Genomic DNA, 14843 nt, shown 5'->3' with positions numbered 1-14843 from the left:
TACAGCCCATTTTAAGAAATACACAAAATGAGGCTTCTTCACAATTTTCCTCGTCACTCCTCCCTACTGAACGTCATATTTTTTCCCAGGTTTATGAAGTGGAGTGGCACGATTTACTTATTTTAACGAACATGGTCCATTGGGTGATTTCAAAATACTTTGTCCTTTAACCAAATACCGTTTTCCCTTCTATCCTTCCTTCATCCATCATCCCACAAAAATTGTTGGAATTTATAATTCATTAATTGAAGGTGTGAACCAATTAAGATAATAGAATACATATTTAATATTCCCAGAGAGAAATGAGAGTCATTATTTTAAACAAATCCTGCTGTTACAACTCAAATTAAAAGCCAAATAATTTTTCAAAAAAAAAAAAAAAACCCTCTCAAGTCTGAATAAAATCTTGCCCGATTTAAGAAGGGATAAGTTTTAGAATTCAGCGTTTTGCCACTTCAAACTTCAGCTCAAGTTCGGCGCTACGTTTCTTTTTGGGTTTTCAATACGAAACAGTGAAGTCCCCAAGTCCTCCACACGAGTCTAGACTCCACATGGAACGATAAGTTTATCATCATTTAAGACACTTTTTTCATGTAACAGAACCACACCACCAAGCCAGAGTGGGGAGAGGAAGAGGCTGCCTTCCCTGAATAAAGTCATCTTCTGTGGGCACTGCAACAATTTTATGGAAAAAATCTTTTAATCTTTCATATCCTTAAAACTTTGGGGATCAGACAATTAAATTCCGCCCACCGAGATTTAAGAATTGCACTCATATTATAAATAGTACTCGGTCATCAAAAACGGATCAAATAAATAAAATTTTTGTACTAATGATGCCATATGACGGGAAGAAGTCAAGAGCAACTTCTACATACACGGGAAGAAGAAAATGGATACAAGTTCAAACAACCAAACAAGAGGAAAAAGAAGTGGGCGGAAGGTTGGGAAGGGAACAAAGCAATTAAAATTATAAAGGAAAAAAGGAGAGGAAAAAGTATGGAAAATGAAAATCTACAGAAAACTAAGTTATGGACTTGTTACATTGGAAGTGTGTATACTATGTGCAAAGCAGAAGACAAGCAGCCTCAACCACAATGACCATCAGTTCCATCCAACCATCTTCATGAAAGGAATGGTCAAACACCAAGCGTCAAATTCTGATGGAATCATATTTCTCACCCATTGCACCACCTTTTTGTTTCTGAAATTCAATATACCGTAACGTGCAGGCAAAGAAAGCATCCGAAGCTGGATCTGGTGTCGCTGTATCACTCTGCATCTCAGTTTTTATTAATTCTATAAGACCCTGAATTGCTGCACTTGTTATCTGGGGGTTCCCCTTTTCGAAAAAATAAAGATACCTGAAACATCACAGGAGGAAATTTAGTCGCCCATTCAGCATCAAAGTGCAAATTCTTTGTTTTTTTGTGTAAATGACATGCTTCATCACCAATGGATCAACGCACTTATTCAGTATTTCAACAAAGAGTGTAACTGGTCCACCAGTGCCCCTTGTAACGTTGGCCATTTGTTGTGCAGCATTTGCAATCCTGAGAGATCGCTTGAGGCAAAGTAAAACCCTATCATCAAGAGAACACCGGCACATCATGTCCAATTATGCCTAAAAATCAATTTAAACCTGATACACACTGGAATATTTTAAAAAATTTTGGAACGGGATAAAATAACAAGAGCATGATCCAGTTACACTATCTTGGTATGCACATGACAACTTAAAAACAAAGAAATATTAGTCCACAGCAGGCACCTTTCTCCGTCCTTGATTCCATCTTGATCATCAACCCAAAAGAGGTGTGAACAGGCATAAACTGCCCGACACTGATCAGGTTTCTTCAAAAGCTTTGCTGAATACTGAAAAAAAATATATCATTAGGCCAGGATTTACAGCTACCAGTTCACAAACGAATTATTGTCTACATTGGTCCTACCCCAGTGGCCTTGTGTGTTAGAGTATCCCTATTCTCCACACCAAATGCATTCATCCTCTGAAGAGTCCCAATAATTAGGTGTATAGAAGTCACCTGGGCTTTAGAATCCTTTCACCAAATAGCGAGAATACATGTTAAAACCAAACTTTGATAGGCAACCTGATCAGAGACATTTGGCTGAGATATTTGCTCGACTACACAAGAAGAAAACAATAACTGAGCAGTTACCGCAACTTCTTCCTCATATAATACAAATGCTTGTGTGAAAAATTCATAAGCAACTGGCTCAAGATCACAGTCATTGGCAGCCTGGGGACAACATGTAGAAAAGATCAAAACAAAGGATATATCCAGTATCAATAATCGTTAGAGAGCAAACTAAAAACAAAAAGATTCCTCTAAGCTAGCTATGTCTTAAAGGGGCTTATATAGAGTTACATCCTGAACTTGAGTAAAATTTTCCTAAGGTCAAATTAAGACAGGTTGCACAAGAGCATTTAAATCTAAGGCAAGATACATAGCATGGGATATTTTCTTTTATACCCAATTGTACGTGAACACTCGATAAAAGCCTGTACCAATTGTATTATTATTACTGCTTCAATATATTGAGAAATATTGCAATCCAAAATCAGGGATCCTCATTCTACGTTCCTCTAGACCTGAACATTAGTCAATGACACAAAAAGCCTTTCCTCCAACCTGTAAAATCACTCAGATGGTAACTCAGTACTTTGGCACTAGTACTGCCTTGAGAAAAATAGGTAATACAAGAATTACCATACCACAATGCAAAGCATTTGTAGTTCATTTTGTCTAGCACTAATATTTATTAGTCCTTGTACAATATCAACTTCCAACAAAGTTTTCTCAACTAATCTTCCACAGCCTAGACATGGTCAAAGCTTTACCTCAGCACACTGTAAGTACAATCTCAATGCCAGTTCAGGAGATGGAACATTTGAGAGTGCCTCAATTATCTGCAATGTAATACAAATTGTAATTGACACTCAGAAAAGAAATCAATAATTGATTTGACAAAATAGATGAGGCTAACTCGTCATCTTACCAAAAATAAAAAAAAATAAAAACTTATAATACAGTTATCTGATACCATTTTGACACATTAACTGGGCTACACATTAAATGAACCCTCAAATTGCAGACAAACAAAATAAGAACAAGATTGAGATGCAGCTATAGACCAGTCTGCAACAAAAATCTTGACCACATTTGCATAAATGACCAAATACTTGGGCTAAAAAGATCTCAAAATAAAGCAATCTAAAACGATAATACTTTGTCAACACCCATAAGGAATTTAGCGAAAGCACAATCTGTTGGCCAATGTATCATATTATGCAACACAAATATGAACAAATATCCCCAATTAGATGACAATGAAGACCAGTTTCAGTACAAAGTTAGAAATCATCATAGATGACTTAAGCAAGATTACCTGATTCAGGAGCTGAAATATTTTCCTTGGAGTTGCTGGGACCTCTTCTCCAGCAACTTCTCCATCTAGTCCTTGCAATCGCCTAACCAACTAAACCAACAAAAGTACATAAAAATTTAGCTTGAATCTGCACCACTCTCTCCTGAGAAACAGTGAAATATCTTAAAGGTTATAATAAAACACCTTTTTATTAAGAAACAGTACAAAATCTGTGGAATTCACATTGCAAAATAAATAAATAAATAGGTAAAACTGAAGGATGTATGTTGATGCAAGAAGATTATAGCAAACCAGAGAACTTAAGTTGACCCAAAAAAGAGCTTCCATATTTTTGCAGTAATATGTGTGCACAAGCGTAGCTGCAACTCTATGTAGCATGTGCATGCTAGTTCTACAAAAGGAAATTGCACGTCCTAATGGCTTTTTTTTTTTCTAATTATCATGAAAATCCATAAGCTTTCCAACTAGCTAATTAGAACTCAAGTTATACTATAACATTATTGATGGTCAATAACCCAATTAAGATGTTCAAAGAAGAAGCGTGATCTATCATGCATAAATTACTTTCCCTAATTATATTATGAAATTAATGGAAGCCACGTTCAGATTTTGGCTGATATATAAGTATAAAATATAGGGAACAAGATATCGTGCCTTTTTGCTAGCTACTGATACTGAAACATGCAAGTCCATACTAAGCATGTTACTGGCTGTGACTTTAAGCAACAGTTCAAGTTCAGGGGAAACCAACATATCTCAATTTCAGCCCAGCTTCAGAATATTGTGTTTATGAAAGCAAATCAAGAAGCTCCTCAAAGAGGTGCTAACACATTTTCCAGATCCACGATTTCTGAACTAAGTTTTGATACAAAATTCAGCTATCCTGAATCCAAATATATTCAGCATTCACAAACAAGTCCCCAATCCACAAAAGAACTAACCTTGAGGGCAGAAAAAACAAGAGGTGGAACTGTAAAAGGCAAGCGCTTTGGACCTCCAGCCATGATATGCTTTCTCACGGTACATATTATCTGATAAAGGTTTAAAAAGAATAAAGAGAGGAGGAGGAAATTCCAAATGAGCAGGAAAAGCAGAAGAATAACTGAATCTGACAAAGTACAATAGACATAATCCAAACTGAAACAGCATTGAAGTATAACTCATTAAGTAGGAAACAGGTGTAAACAAATGTTTATCATATGTACAATCTGTGAAAAAAACCATGACCATCATAATGTAAGAGCAAAATGTTTTCTAACGAGACAGCTGAAGTGGATGAAATAAGAAGCCAATTTCCCAGTCATCTCAGTAGCCCACCCCCAGAGAGAGAGGCAGATGGAGAGAGAGTGGAGGAGCATGAGGCCGACACTCTTTTGACCATCAAGACACTATTAAAGCCCTTTTGGGAGCACAATGCCTTTTGGAGATGCATCTCACATTCAGATAACCAAATTCAAGCTTCATCAGTCTATACTTGACCCAAATTACTAATGCTACAAATGCTTATAAAGTACAACCAGATTTGCCATAAACTCTTTCATAATGGAAGTTAATTTGGTTCAGGCACCATGATCCCAAACGACCTCTTAGTTACGAGTCAGAAAATTAGGACTTTACACTTACTATTTATCCATTCGAGTATCATCAATTGGAGAAAAAAGAACAGCTCAACTTAAGGAAAGCAATTAATCAAATTCTCAGTTTCGCACCTGTAACATCTCCTCCGGGTCATCATTATATAGCATATGTACAAGTCGAGCCACAGAATTCTGCTCCTCCTTGAAATCCTCCTCGTCGAGCTATTTTGAAACCATAATAAATGAAGTCAACTGAAGAATAAAGGATAGACACGACAGAGAGAAACAAAGACAACAAGTCCTGAATATTCTTGTGTTAGTCTCTCAGGCTCTTTGGGACAAATCTCAATGAAACCCTCAAAATAAAAATGATACAGATTAGCCCCCTGAATTTTATGATTTATACTGGGGCAGCCTCTGAAACACCCTCCAGCTTTGGAGATAGAGACAGAGAGGCTAATTAGGCTAGCAATGAAAGGGGATGGTGCAGATGCTAAGTAACATAAACTCAGGTATTGAGCTTAAACCACTAACAAGAGATGTAGTTGAAGAGCTGCATGGTACAGTATGAAGTTTAGGAAGCAAGTACATCCTGTTGAACTTAAAACAATTATAGAGAGACTTCTTATGAAAATCAGGGTGCTTATCCAGAGAAAAATGTAAACAAACCATTGACAAGTACAGTGAAGAACTACTGACAAAAATTATATAGATTGATCCCCACTTATGATGTTAACAAAAACTGAATGTAATCTAAAGTTCCATGTACCTCATCAGCTAAAGTACCATCTATATCCTTGATAAGCCCTTTTATCAACTCAAACAAAACATCAACCTGCATCCAATGGAAATATTTTAGGTTCATACGAAAATAGACAACCTAAAATTAAGAAGCCTTACCTTCTCAGCAGTCGAGACACACGTGTTGTACTTCATAATACTTTGGATAAGAACCATGGCCATGATTTTATTAGTCCCAGCATCAAGATGATCCATGACACGCGGATAATTGGAAAGAGTGAGAGCTGTGTCAATATCATTGTATTTCTCTAACGGTGCAGTTAAAAGAGCAACTACTTGCTTTGTCGCCTTATTATCTTCAAGCTTTGGGCTCCCAGAAAGTTTCTTGACACATGCTCCCTGTCAATCATGAAAAGCATAGACAGAACCAAATAAAAATTCCCCTTTTTATTCAATCAGTTTGCCACAAACCCGATGCCCACCCTCCCCCCAGAACCTCTATGCTTGTCAAACATGTTTGTGAGAGTGACGGCACGTGTCTGCTTGTAGGCACATGCATGAACAAGCGTGAGCCTTGCGCAGACATCCTAGCAACATTTGATTATATATTACAGTGTTTATACTACTAAAGCAATTTAGTGATACAAATTAACCTCGCGGCAAACAAATTTTACTAACCCAACAAACTGACAGTTGCCACATGGCTACCCGGAATAATCTCGGTCACTCTTCACCTCAAGTTGAATGTAGTATACAAAATTAATGTTGCCCAAATTGTTCTCTTTCCTAAGTCATTTAGCACACAAATTCACCAAAAAAATTTTGTTACTGTTCCTACTGGAAAAGAGACTAACCAGAACTTGATCTACATAGTCAAGACGATCCGAATGAACTCTGAGAGCAAATGTCAGAAGGGAGACATACAAGGAAATGGCCCCAACAACTGGCATTTCCACCTGTGCTTCAATCACCTGATACCAATTGACCAGACAAAAAGAAGCAAAATTCATGAGTGCCATACAGTTTTCGCTCCTTGAAAAGACTATTAACATGATCAACAGTAAACTCGTTTCAAGGCTATATACTGCTATAAAAGCCAAGATTTTCTAACCATATAAACCATTATGCTATTAGCAAGATGTTTAAGTAGGAAATCACAACAGTCTATTCTAAATCTCATCCTCTGTGGGTGCAACAAGACAATCAAGTTGGATATTAGAATTGCAATAATCAGACAAAGTCAAAGTCATACCTTGCCAATGGCATTGCTTAACTTGGCAAATGCTTCTACTTGTAGGAATTCAGGTAAAACCTGGATATATTAAGGGAACTGATCAATGGGATTCAAAGCCAAGAACAGTAAATAAAGAAAATCAGTTACTTACTTCTGCACTAGAAGCAGCATAGTTTGACAATCTGTCCATCAGTTGTGATAACACTGTCTTAATGTCAACTGCAGGCTAACAATCAAAATTGTACCATATTAGTCGAAAGTACTCGAGGAACTACTAATTGCAACAAAACTTTGTCCACAATATTTTTAGTAAAGATATAATCAATGAGCCTTTTGTGCTATGAATGAACAATATCTTTTCAGAAGTTAAGAGCCATAAATCTAAACACCAGTGTTCCTATCCATAAGTGAGCTCATACATATTCTTCAGAAGCAGCCTGATAAGGACTAAATCACTTTTTACATCCATTCAGAACAGTAAATGTAGACAACTAAAATGTCTGGAAAGTGAAATACAGGCACAAGAAAGTTTCAAAAGCAGAAGTCTCAGGTCATATGCAAACGCACTACATACATCAAGTCCCCTGTGGGAAAAGGCAAATGGAAACCCTATATAAAAGCCAATGGAGAAGGTCAAAACCTAATCCTTCCCTAAAAGTAGTAATAGCTCGACAAGAAGGTCTGATATCACTTAAAGACCTATGGCACCAATAGCAAGATTTTTTAAGAAGGGTGCCCCTAGCATACATAGATGGGGCTGAGAAAGTATTTCAATAGGAAAAGACTAGTCACTCACTTGAAGTTGGGGAAATGCACCCAATAATGTCTCAAGAGTCTGTAGGTGATACTCATCTGGAAAGACCTGAATTATGCAGTCCATCAAATAATACTGCGCAAGCTCATCTTTACAATTGACAACCTGTTAAGAAGTTTAATTGCACACATTAGAAAAAGTTTGTCTCAGTACCATAGTCTTAAATGTCATAAACAAAAAATACCTTCCATTAACTAGATGACAAACCTGTTCCAAGACCCTTGGGAGAACAGTATCTTTGTATATTTCGAGGTCAACACCCTCTACTTGACTGAGGACATGCAAATTCTTCCCAACCTAAATTACAAAAGGTAAAGGTTGAATGCCTTCAAAAATGTTGTAAAAATTTGAAGAAGAAAACTCTTATTGCACAAGAATATTTGGTTACAAGATCACGAAGCTTGCTCCTTTCCTTGTCCAGTTTCTCTTTTACCCTGATAGGTCCCTGCAGAGCAGAAATCCCGAAAGAATGCCTCAACTCAGGATCACCAAAGCAAATGAATGTATCACAAGCACTATAACACCTGCATGGCCAAAACATGCCTTCAAGATTCATGTTCACATCCACGGCATGCAAGTATTTAGATGCCATGCATATGAAAAGGTAAAAGCCGAATCAAAGGCAAAGCACCTGATGCTGCATTCGAACCCAAAGTTTATTCATCTCAGTAAAGTTTTGAAGCACAAAATCCACAGCATCCATGACGGTATCACCATCTCTGCATGAAGAACAACTGTATCACATCTTGGAAGCAAATCAAGTATAGCACCTACTGCTAATCAACAGAACATGTACGAATGGATGTTAAACAAATTGAGTAGTTTAAATGTTGAACATCATAAGCACGTAAAAAGTGAAATTTTTGGATTAATAAGATTTGATTAGAAGAGCACACAATTATACTGATATTTTCCCTCATCAATTCCTCATCCTTAACATAGACTCAGACAACCGTTCGGTGAATTAAAAAAAAAAAAACTTGCCCAAAATTAATGTATCAAACTAAATAGAGATGGACATCCAAACTTCACAAGCATATTATCATGCTTGTCTCTGACGGCACATACAAGTACACATTTCTCAGTATGTATGCCATTAAGTATTGTTACCATCTGTAAGTCTGTCTAGGAACAGCACACATCTGAAAGCACAAACAACTACTATAATTAAAACTGTCTAACAAGAACAGATAGCAGAGTGCTCAAACCCAACCAAATAAACTCAAAAGCCTTACTAACAAGAACAGATAGCTGAATGCTTATACCCAAGCAAATAAACACAAAAGCCTTACCCTTCATACTCAGAGCCAATATCTGGTAACTTATCTCGACTAATTTGAGCCAAATAACTCCTCAAAAAGAGCCCACGTATTGGATGCTGAACACTGCGGCACATTTCAACAAGGTCCTTAAGAACATCCTTTGCCGGAGCCTCCTTTGATTTGATGTAAACAGATCCTACTGTACACAAAAGATACCTGAGAGATTAAGAAAGTGAGCTCCATCATGCCCTTGGATAGTCAAATAGTGAAAACGCCAAATCATGTTTAAGAACATTAAATACACAAAAGGAGAAAAAAGAAAGAATAAATATCCAAAAACTATCTCCCCAGATAAAATTTTAATGTAACTCTATTTCCAGAAAAAGCCAACCCTTCATCAGTCCAATGGTCAAAACTACGTCGTGATAAGTAAGCTAGCGGCTTATAACCAACTCAAGTGTAGGCAAGGTCTTGATTCTCTAGTAGTAATTGATGTGTGTTTTAAGATTTCCAATGAATGAATTCTCAAATGCCAGATTAATCCAGAATTTCAACTAGAGAAATTGGCACTTTTTTTGTATGATAACTCTGACAATATTAGCCACCTAGAATACTGCCTATCCAACAAGTGCCTGCATACAAGGATATCAGAAACAGTAAAAAGTCAACCCATCTTTTTAAAATTTTTTACTAGCAAGGAAGGAGTGGGACTTAAAAAGCGGGGAGGGGAAAGGGGGATTGGAACCCAGGACCTCTAATTTCTGAAGCCTTAACACATATTACTTTTTAAAAAAAAAAGATTTTTGGTAAAATTATGGGATTAAAGAACAGCAGAAGTATTTACAAGACAGAATGGAAATGAACGAGTTTTAGTGCAGCAAATTTATTAAAAAAAAATCCAATTATTCTTAAACATGATAAAGAAAAGAAAAGTAAAAACATGATCAGAGAAAATCGCTGCAGGAAACTTACAGCCGAGGTAAAACATTGCCAGCATGTTGGACAAGTTCATAAAGGTCAACGACGGAACAACCATGTCTATCCTCATCCTTGAAGAACATTTCAAGCCTCCGCAATTCATCAAAAGCTCGCATATCTTTCGCATAAACAAAAATAACAAAACAAAATTTCAAATCCAAAGCTATGATTAGAATGAAAAAAAATTTAAAAAAAAAAAAAAAGGAAAGAGGCAATGAATCAATCAGAATAATGGAGAATTACAAAGCTCGTAGTATTTGTGAGGTGAAAGTCTGGAAGTTCGAAGCTCAGACAAAAGTTGCGCGGAGTACTTAAGTGCTTCTCTCAGATTATTGGACTCCTAATATCAAAAACAAATTGAATCGATGCCAATTACATGACCGCAAATTTGATTAAGGAAGTTAGGGTTATTAAAGTATATGATACATTATAGGAATTTACCACAGCACGATGCAGGTAAAAGGCGTTGTGTTGAATCCCGGCGATGCCTTCAGCTAGCCATTTCTCTTCGTCTTCGATTCCGTCAGCAATCATCATTTTTTTCACTCCCTTTACCCCTCCACTCTCAGCTGATTCAGTTCCACCTCTGTTTCGAGAATTTCTTAGCTGGCTAGCTGAAACTAACCAACGACGTCTATTGGCTTTTTTTAAAAAAAAAAAATTTACTCAAATACCTGTGTACTATTGTCATTATTGACAACTCATCGACCCGTATATCCCCCGACCCGGAAATAAATCCGTGTATAAACATTTACTATCTTTTTTTTTTTTTTCGGTTGCTTGCCAGAAAAATTGGTACATCACAAATTTTATCGATCAGTTACTCTTTTAACACAATTTTGCCTTACTCTTAAACGGTAACACTTCTTTTGTGATTTACGGTTAGAAGATGTGGTTAGCTTCCTTCACCACCAAGTAATTTTAACTATAGGTATTGGTACTCTGGTAGGAAAAAAGACAAAGACGAAAATCCAATCATGGGTATATGCTGCAAAATAAAGAGCGAATGAATCACTTTCTTAAACTTGAGCCATAAAATGAGCATTTTAACAATGGCGCTTTCTTTTGTGCCTCCAAAAAGAGCCTCCAAAGATTTTTTGTGTGCGAAAATCAACTCTCTTTTGTGGGGAATTCCCCAGGAAATACGCTACACCAGTCTTTCAGAAAATCATCAACGCCTCATTTTTCACCGAGATAGACAGGATCAGGCTTTACATTTGTATTTCAAACAAAACACATTATAATATGGAACAAAGCACGATTTGTATTAATAGTAGCATTTCAATTATCTGTTGCGAACAAAGAATCGCACCCTCTCTCAAATATCAACTCTAATCAAAAAGTCGATGCACATTTCTTTGAATTGCAGCCCAGCTCTAATTGGCACAAACAGAAAGCACTATAAATGTTTACAACGACAACACTACCCTTAGAGATAAACTACCAAAATTCCAAGGTCAGCGTACTAAGCTCTTCTTTAGCGAGCACAAACTCAAAAGGGAACCGTATACGGCAAGGCGTATATATCTGCATCGTGCAAGTAGCAAGCCCTGGGCCACAACAACCAGCTGCTGGAACAGGAAATATCGCTGCTGCTTCTAACCTTCTTCTCTGGCTGTTTTTCTGCATGCTTACTTCCAAACAACCACCCTTCATCATCAATTTCAGTATGCTCACTAAGTCGGCTAGGAGGGGTCCAATTCTCTATCAAATCCGTGTACCGTTTAACAGCCCGTTTCAATTTCCTATGTCTTTTGGAGCCAGAATCAGTGTGTACAATTTCCTGAGACGTGACATCAGGTTGCTGGCAAGAATTCCCCCGAGCCAACCCTTGATCGGATCTAAGAGGAAGGCCATGAAGAACCAAGTCACTTCCCAGTGAAGTAGAGCATGATTTATCTGGATCAGCTCTTGCGTCTTTATGTTCAGCAGGAATATCAGTCCTTCCAGAAGAGGAGCACAGCAGTTCATCACGATCTTTAGAATCATGTTGAATGTGCTTTTGAGAGGGTAATCGAATCCTCAAAATGTTGCCTAATTCATGATCAGTACGGAGTCAAACAACTGATAAATGTCATTTTTTCTTAACCTTTTTAAACCTTTTTTCCTATTAAAAAAAGTTGTGACACAAAAGATGCCAAAACTCACCTTGAACACGGGTTCCATTCAAAGGGGAGTCATGCCTCTTGCGCTTGTTGCTATTCTGAGTGCTATCGGATGAATAGCTCGGGTGTTGTGAACAGACTGGCTGCTCGTGTTCTTCTGTGATACCGCTCCTTTCCAATTGCTCAGAATCATCTTTTCTTTCTTTCTGGAGAAACCCGCCTTTGACATTTTCCCAACTTTCACCTCCACAAGCATCATGATCAAATTGACTTGCCTTGGTTTGCCTTGCTTTTTGTTCCTCTGCTTTCTTTTTCTCCTTCTTTTCCCTCTTCTTCTCTTTCTTCCTATCTGCCTTTGTCTTTTCCCACTCCTTCTGGAGCTTTAGAGCACCAGAACAACAAATTTAGACTGTGTGGGCTAGGTAAGACCAGAATGCAACATGACCAAAACGTGACCATAGATCGCCCATATAACACGAATTGTTCGTCATGAACTTTACACAAAAGCAGGCCATACAATTCCTTGGATAGAGTAACATTCCATGTATGCTAATAAGCAGTTCAATAGAAACATTTTTATAGAACTGGATATTGATCCTCTGCATTTGGCATGAAAAAGCAAAGAACTCGCATTTCAGAAACCTACCAATTCTAATTTGAACAACCAAATGGGTAATGTCTCATAACTAGTCACTTCAGAACTTCATAAATACATTGATGGAAAACACAACAGGAAGAAAGAAATCTTCAAAACTAAATCGATAAAGACACATTCATTTCGCCTTTTTCTCTAACGATGGCCAAGAAAAAGCATTTCCAGCAAACTGCAATCTAGTAAGGTTGAAGTTCGTCAAGATGCAATTATGCACTTCCAAATATTAAAAATGTTTACAATATCTGATCACTGGACAGAAGGCATTTTGGAAGAGAACCTAGTATCAGAAAATATATTTTCAGTAATTAGAAGATCATGCTTCCAAAAAGCATTTTATGATATTTTCTCATTTCTAAATAGAACTACAATAAAACAATTTGTTAAAAACTTTAAGAGAGTAGAAGACCATAAAACAATTGGAAGGATGGAGAAACATTAATTCAAAAACTTATTATTCAATTTCAAGATTTCGCGTTTCAATATTGTACAGGAGGCCCATAGGGCAACTAGCTACAGCAGAAAACACACAAATTGCACCATACATGGTACTAAGTATGTTACTGAATTAGTACCACAGGTGAGACGCTCAGTACCACAGACGTTACTAAAGAACTCATTCAGTCACTGAGCTCAGAAACTCAAACTATCACATGATAACCCATCATATCACATTCCCCTAACTATATAGAAGTGAACTAAGACACAGTTATTGTCTCGTGGCAACGGAACATTTCTTGCGTTAAAGAAACATATGGATTATATCCAATTTTTAAGGTGTTCCAAGTATTTTCCCCAAGGCAATAGGAGGAAGAAAACAACTCCAAGTTGAGATGCCTCAGACTGAAACCCTCTCCAAACGTATCCACGCAATAATCCCTTCACAATTAAAACCTAACTGAAACTAAGTGGGACTAAACCTCAACGCTATTCAAAATCGATCACTGATTGACACATCAACTGAAACTAATTGGGACTAAACCTCACCATTATTCAAAATGATCATTAATTGACACATCAACCTCGAATCCAGTCCAAATCATTCTCCGTACAAGATTACCACTCATATCGTTCCTGAATCATCAAGTGCTAACAAAATATTTCTTGAAGTCAACCCATGTAGACTCTCAACTCAAGACCAGAACCACTTCTACTTTGGCCACGGTACCACGGTACATTCAAGACGTAAAAACTGTCGTCCTTGCTGTTGAGCATAATAGCTGAGGTCCTCACCTTAAGCATATACATATAAATGCAGACTGTCATGCAAAATCATTCCAAATTCACATTCACCCGGGTGAAATACAGATCCGAGGAAAAAGGGACATATTAAGGGATCTTAACTGCAGACCCAAAATTTTCTTTTTTGGATGTCAGACCCAAAAATTTTTTTTGTAATAAATAATAATTAATGACGGAAAAAATGTTTACTTCGCTATACACGGATTACGTTATTAAACATTCATATGTTTTTTACATGGAAGCCTTGTTCATGATTCGGTGTCAATCGACATCGAATACAAGCACAGCAAAAGCAGTAGCCGAGACAGAGAGAAAGAGCATTAAAGATACAAAATCACAAGTGCTCTGTTCAACAAACCTTAATCGATTCGATCAAGGCCTCATTGCCGGCTTTACTCAATATATACCCGGGAGGAGGGTACGGAAAGCACCTCGACATCCTCTCGATACAGAGCACTGTTTTCAATTTTCAAATCGGGATTTCCCAAGAATTGACCGATACAATCGTAACCCTAACTCAATAAATGGTTTTGCGACCCAAGACTCTCTTAACTGAGATTAAAATCGGACGAGATCTGCCAGATCTAGAGACTTAAGAAACCCTAGGGTTAAGAGGGCTTCGTCGAATAGCAAAGAGAGGCTCTAAATTACCCAAAGCGAATAACAAAGGGCTTCCACACCCTTAGGGGCAGTATATATAGGCGTGGAAGAGATTGAGAGAGGCCGACTTCCACACGGCTTTTACTTGCCATATTTCCGTCTGCTGCCCTTCGGTTTGTTGCAATTTACGTCTTGCCTTTTGTTTGTGGCGGTGGTTGCCAGGAAAA

At 37.4% G+C, this 14843-nt stretch overlaps 2 protein-coding genes across 3 annotated transcripts; both read right to left on the bottom strand.

The window, feature by feature from the left end:
* Positions 1 to 758: 758 nt before the first annotated feature.
* Positions 759 to 10670, bottom strand: LOC140004095 (vacuolar protein sorting-associated protein 35B-like). 2 transcript variants are annotated; one of them, XM_072069027.1, is made up of 22 exons: positions 10459 to 10670; positions 10261 to 10357; positions 10012 to 10135; positions 9070 to 9255; positions 8409 to 8496; positions 8166 to 8222; positions 7985 to 8074; positions 7760 to 7882; positions 7115 to 7189; positions 6982 to 7041; positions 6584 to 6700; positions 5889 to 6128; positions 5758 to 5823; positions 5121 to 5210; positions 4353 to 4442; positions 3412 to 3501; positions 2864 to 2932; positions 2181 to 2261; positions 1953 to 2060; positions 1772 to 1875; positions 1470 to 1583; positions 759 to 1364 (listed from the first exon to the last, which is right to left on the bottom strand). In XM_072069027.1, the coding sequence occupies exons 1-22, from the start codon at positions 10552 to 10554 to the stop codon at positions 1154 to 1156; spliced, it is 2376 nt and encodes a 791-aa protein (XP_071925128.1). In that variant the 5' UTR covers positions 10555 to 10670; the 3' UTR covers positions 759 to 1153. The 2 variants fall into 2 exon arrangements, with proteins under 2 accessions (XP_071925128.1, XP_071925129.1); XM_072069028.1 differs by having other exon boundaries at positions 8166 to 8301; positions 10459 to 10595.
* Positions 10671 to 11263: 593 nt separating this feature from the next.
* LOC113711071 (uncharacterized) lies at positions 11264 to 14697 on the bottom strand. The gene is made up of 3 exons (XM_027234213.2): positions 14375 to 14697; positions 12166 to 12502; positions 11264 to 12051 (listed from the first exon to the last, which is right to left on the bottom strand). Exons 1-3 carry the CDS (start codon positions 14453 to 14455, stop codon positions 11510 to 11512), a joined length of 960 nt encoding a protein of 319 aa, XP_027090014.2. The 5' UTR covers positions 14456 to 14697; the 3' UTR covers positions 11264 to 11509.
* Positions 14698 to 14843: the final 146 nt, after the last annotated feature.

This window comes from Coffea arabica, chromosome 10c (assembly GCF_036785885.1).
Source record: "Coffea arabica cultivar ET-39 chromosome 10c, Coffea Arabica ET-39 HiFi, whole genome shotgun sequence".
Lineage (NCBI taxonomy): Eukaryota > Viridiplantae > Streptophyta > Magnoliopsida > Gentianales > Rubiaceae > Coffea > Coffea arabica.
Note: the sequence above shows the minus strand (reverse complement) of the source record. Positions and strands in the feature narration are given on the sequence as shown.